This window comes from Nestor notabilis, unplaced genomic scaffold, assembly GCF_000696875.1.
Source record: "Nestor notabilis isolate BGI_N333 unplaced genomic scaffold, ASM69687v1 scaffold13282, whole genome shotgun sequence".
Lineage (NCBI taxonomy): Eukaryota > Metazoa > Chordata > Aves > Psittaciformes > Psittacidae > Nestor > Nestor notabilis.
In genome coordinates, this window is record NW_009918789.1 from 88,166 (window position 1) to 93,794 (window position 5,629).

The 5,629-nt window shown below is 39.2% G+C and overlaps 1 protein-coding gene across 1 annotated transcript in view; it reads right to left on the bottom strand.

Annotated features, from left to right (window-relative positions):
• The window catches only part of TBC1D1 (TBC1 (tre-2/USP6, BUB2, cdc16) domain family, member 1), a 53,390-nt gene extending 48,239 nt beyond the window's left edge, over nt 1-5,151 (bottom strand). Inside the window, exons 1-2 of the mRNA XM_010009904.1 lie at nt 5,116-5,151; nt 2,928-3,461 (exon numbers count right to left, since the gene is read on the bottom strand). Of these exons, the coding sequence (XP_010008206.1) occupies nt 2,928-3,461; nt 5,116-5,151 (570 nt within the window). The remainder of the gene's footprint in view (nt 1-2,927; nt 3,462-5,115) is intronic.
• Nucleotides 5,152-5,629: the final 478 nt, after the last annotated feature.

Below are 5,629 nucleotides of genomic sequence, written 5' to 3' on the forward strand. Positions count from 1 at the left end.
TACAGAAACAACACTTACACAGCATTCAGAGCTCTGCACATTACTAACTAAGATTTAGTTTCATGTTTGAGACAAGAGACTGAGAACACTGTTTAATTAAATGAGAGTAATATTATACCATAAATAACTTAGTTTGCACTGAGAAAATACACTCACTCTACCTTTTCTTATTTTCTGCAGTCTTGGCACATACCACGTTCCCAAAAAGCTAATTAATGAAATTGGTTCTAAAATTTAAATCCAAGTGTGTGCCTCTACCTATATTCCATCTAATTATTTTTTAGGCTTTTATTTATTTAAGATATACTAGCTATTTAATTTAAAGGCTTTAACTTGAACTATACAAATGAGCTTACTGGAGTACATTTTCTGACTTAATCTGTGGCACATTTGTACAGCAGTGACCCAAAAGCTCATGCTAACATTTGATGGCCAAAGGACATTTTTAGGGTGAAACTGCTGTTTTCAATTTTTCAGCTTCTGGCAACATCTTTGTAACATTTTAACAGATACAATTTAAATTCCTCATAGTTTCTAGCACATCAAAAATTCTGCTATGGACAAGCCTCATGTCTGATTTTAGGGAAGACAGGTGGAATCAGGATCCATTCAGGAGCATGACTTAAAACAAACCTGCTGAAGCTTCAACCCACTATCAAATCCTGAAAGATGTACATAAAAACATCAGAAGCACCAATATGTCCATAATTTCTTAAGGAAGGTGGGAATCCTGTGTATGAATTAAGTGAGATGTGCCACCACCTCTGTATGTCTATAGATGGTCACCTTCCACCTCTTCTTTCACTTCAACCAGTCACGATGATTTTCCCCAACTCCCTACTGGTTTCCTTGTATTGTCCCCAGGCTGACCTTGCGTGTGCTCATGCGGTCATTCCTTCCAACACCTACCCAGCAGCTCCCTCCTGCTTGCTGCTGCCTTCCTCTCCCAGCAGCAGGAGGCTCCTTCTTAGCTCAGCCCCACATACTCCTTTCACACTTGATCCCAGGGCAGCAGGGATCATTTGAAGCCAACTGAAAAAGGGGGAAAAAAAGCAAAACCCAACAACACAACCCTTCCCCAACACCACCCCCCCAAAAAAAAAAAAAAAAAAAAGGCAACCAGGAGAAAAGCCTAAAATTAATTAAAAAATCCTAAGAAATTGGCTAGAAAAGCAGTTTTTCAGGAAGAGACACTAAATCTGGACTGTCTGGACAAGGTGAGGAAAGTCAGCAGATAACTCATCTCAACATTTTTCACACCTCATACACCAACTAACCTCTGCTGCAGTCCTGGGGAAGATCCAAGTAAGAACTTTAATTGCAAAAATACAAACAAACTTTTTCCTCATGATATGGAGTTACTTTTAAGAGCTTCATATGTACCCATACACAAATTGATGAGCAAAGGTGAAGACGACCTGTGCACACTGCATGCATACCGTTACTCAGAACCTCCTCACCATGGGGGATGGCTAACCAACAAACTCAGCTCTGCCACAAGCTTGCGAACACCAGAGGCACAAATCACAGTTACTTCACTTCCTTATATTCAGCTGAATTTAGACCAGCTGAATAGCAAAAGAATACAACCGCGCATTCTAAACAATATTTTCCCAGGCAAAAAGCAACCCAAGATAGAAAGCCAGATCAGCAGAACCTCACAATTGGGAAATGAGCCTGTCAGCAGGTGACTGACGTTATGTTCAGGCTGAAGCTGCATGTGTCTTTGAGAACTGCTGCATCTATTTAACATAAATTAAAAATGCACTCACTAAAGTAAGAGGATCTGAACTTTAAGCAGTCCACCTATAACATCCCTATCCCTAGAGTATGTGCCGTGAATCAATAACAGAGTCAGGATTTGTGTCTGTATTTTCTGTATGAAATACATGCTCAGGGGAAGAAAGTAAACATGCAATTGTTTTTACTGTGGCATAAAATTTCTCTCCACTTTCTTCCACTTCTCTCTCTGATGCCAGCCTGCCACAACTAACCAGAAGTTTTAAATCAGGTATAGCTAACTACACCTCTTTTTCTGTGTGTTACTTTTTACAGACAACACTTTGGCAATCCTTCTTAAAGCAACGCTTCTCTTCCCCTCCTCCAAAAAACCTGCTGTAACTGCACCCACTTCAGTCTGTTGCTGTCCTTAAAACCTCCCAGCCCCAACAGCAGCTGACAGATCTAAGACAATCTTATGATAGTTAGCCATCACAATATCAACTCCAGGTTTGCATTCTGATCACATGATACAAGATATATATATAAAATGTTACAAAACTTACGTATCAAGAGGATTATAAGAGGAGCAAATAACACATTCTTTACTCCTCAGGTCTTAAAAAATAATTTTGCTGCTGACCTATCAAGGCAAGGCATTGCTAGCCACACAAGAGCAGGTCAGCAGTGGAGGCAGGTGTGGAGTAGCCTAGGAACTTACTACACTACTCCATCATTACACAGGCATGTTGGCAGCAGGAACGCCTCCACGAATTATGCTGCCTATCATGGGACATAAAGTCTACCAGCCCCCAGTCATGGTTTAGTCCTTCTGCTCTAGTTACAGTTAACTCATTCACCTGGAAATTTATTTCTGCTGTTACTAGTTAGCGTAACTGTACATACCATTTTGCAATTGTGTAACTACCCACTAACTTGCTCCAGCTTTCCAAAAGCTGTTTTTAGAAGCCAAGTATTACAGGTAGTGCTGTTTTAAACTATTTAATATAAACTGATTTTGACTACATAAAACCATTTACACTGACTAGTAATGCTACCTAGAGAAACCGGCAAGTTTAAGTTCAGCTGTAGTAATTGCAATTAAGTTATTAAAGAAGTAACAGCCATCTGTCAGAACATCTGCTTTGGTGTTTGCCACTCCAAACTCCAAGATGAGAAAGCACCAAAAGCTGCAAATCTTGCTTTACCGTAAACAACATTGTCCGGTTTTCTGCAATGTCTGTTGGCTGCACAACACTGTGTCCATAGATAAGTTGACTTTTTAGGTTCAGTGAAATGGCATCTTCTTCAAAAGACCTGACAAAGCTGCTACTCCTTTGGCTTCCCTCTTGCAAATCCTTCTTAAAAGCAAAAGAACGCAGCCCAGGCTGGGAAAAGGATTTCCTAATTGGCCTTTTCTCCTCTTCTTCACTGACCAAGGGCTGGAAGACGGACCGAAATTTGTCACTGAAAGAGAAGCCTCCGAAGTTATTGGCAGTTTCATGTTGTTGGGATGATGAGTTGCAATCTGATTTTTTTGTACAACTTACACGATTAAATTTCTCAATGCATTCATCTATGAGTGCTGGAGGTGCATTTTTATGTGCTACTGTCACCCGTCCACAGAACAGCACCTCAAATTTTTTGGCAAACGGGTCTTCGACATCTGAGAGATTATTTTGAAACTCTTCCTGACGAGCAATTTTTCCAGCTTGTCGAATAGAGCTTATAATCTCAGGCACCTAGAGGAGACCAAAAAAATATAAAATATGAGCATCTGGTGATTTATGACAAACAGGTTGCAACCATAAGAGGTGCTTCCTGCTGTTATTTTTCTGGAATGGCTAATTTGGGTTTGTTTTCTGAAAGATTAGTTGAAGTGAACTTGTATTTGACCAACATGCACATTATAAAAGTTGTAACACTAGATGAATTGCCCATTTGTCTCCCTGACAGGAATTCACCATCATCAGCACTTTGTCGGAAGAGCTTCAGCTCTTGCAATACCCTGTGTTTTCAGTAAAACTCTTGCACCTGAAGGGACCAGTATAATGTGACAAATTCAAACACAAAATGAAAGATAAAAACACTTCAGAAGCATGCGAGAAGCTACAGACTAATTACTTGGGAAAGTTATGCAATCTCTGTTATTTTTCACTCCTTTCTCTTACTCAAGCATTCATGTTATTGAGTCTCCTGCAAATTTGCTTTCACCTTCATAATAATTGTTATTGCAGTTTGGTGTTTGGGTGTTTTTTTGGTTTTGTTTTTTTTTACTGTAAATAGCTGTGTTTTTCAAAGAAACATATTCCTTATTTTAGGTGTTCATTTTTATTCTGCCATCCTAGATGATACTCTCAAATCTGTCTATGGCAGCCCACAGATGTTGTAATTATGCCACATATTTTAAAGTATATTAAGTAAACAGTCATAGTTTCTGATATGGTTGTAAGGTAGGAACATGCATATGCTATCTACTAAACCTCTGTGGGGCCAATGCTTGGTTACAACCCACTGCTTTGACTGGCCTAGGAGAGTAAGGTTCTTCTGCAGCCTGTGCAGCCTTCTGCTGCTGTAACAACAAATGCAGGGCTACCATCTATGATTACAACAGATAATTTTGCCAACTTTTTAATTTCCCCAAATTTCTTTGAGAAAAAAAATCCATGCCAAGTATGCCAGTTTCCCAACAAAACAAATATCCTCTGTTAAACATTAGTTGGAGAAAAAAAAAAAAAAAAAAAAAAAAAAAAAATCCTCTGTTAAAAAGTATTTGGAGGGAAAAAAAAAAAAAAAAAAAAAAAAAAAAGAAAAGCTTCGGAGACATGACCTCTGTCTTTTTCAGACACTTCTATGGTTATCTAATGCTTAAGCATAATGCAGTAATGTACATAAACCAATAGAGGAAACAGCAAAGGACTCCTAGGGGGAAAAAAAAAGGTTGAACAGTGAAAACTGAATGTTTATATTCTGGGTGCTCAGAAATATATCAGTAAGATTCTTTCCAGAGACAAGGAAGCACAGATACATAGATAAGGATAAACAGATACACATACACAGACATAGGGCTACTGGATTTAAAAGAATAAGTAACAGATTACAAAATAAGACAGACAGACAACACAGGAAGCATTACTTCACCCCTGAGTGCAAGGAATGAGTCATCAGTTTATCACTCAGCAAAGACAATGGGGGAAAGGTAAAAAAAACAGGGTCATGACTTCAGAAGTCTCAGCTATATCACGAACCCTTTAGAAAGCCTTGGACTTGTGCAGCTTCATATCTAAGTTTTTAATCATACACAAGAAGAATGGAAAGGTATAATGAATATATGTTACCTCAAACGATATGCATTTGCTCCACGGTGAGCTCAAGGCTCATCTCAGTTTTACCTACCTCATACTCCTTCAAAGAACCAACTTTTAGTCGCATAATGTTATCAGGATGACAGTGAAACATAAAACTTCATTCTACCCATATTTCAAGCTGCAACTGCCTTAACATTTTCTAACAAAAATGTTTTACTCTTGCGTGAGTGTCTGGACTCACTAGCCACGGGCAATTTTATTTCCAAGTTGCCCAGAATACAAACAGACCTGCAGTCCCACCTCTGCTTTTGCCAAGGCTACAGAGGTGACAGCAAAGGAGTGAGGTATTTTCTGGAAAATGCTCACTTTGCTAAAGCCAGGAACATCAGCTCTCACCCAGGCAAAGGGTGCCACAATCTCAGCCAGCACCACTCATGCTGACAACTACAGAGTTTCCAGCAGTGCAGGTGCTGCAATGGTTATAGCTAAGCTAAAAGCCCGGACAAGGCATGAGGGAGCCATCACAGATATGTAGTTATTGAATTTGATTTCTTTAATGCTTTTGTGAACAAACACCTTGGACATTGACAAAATTGCTATTC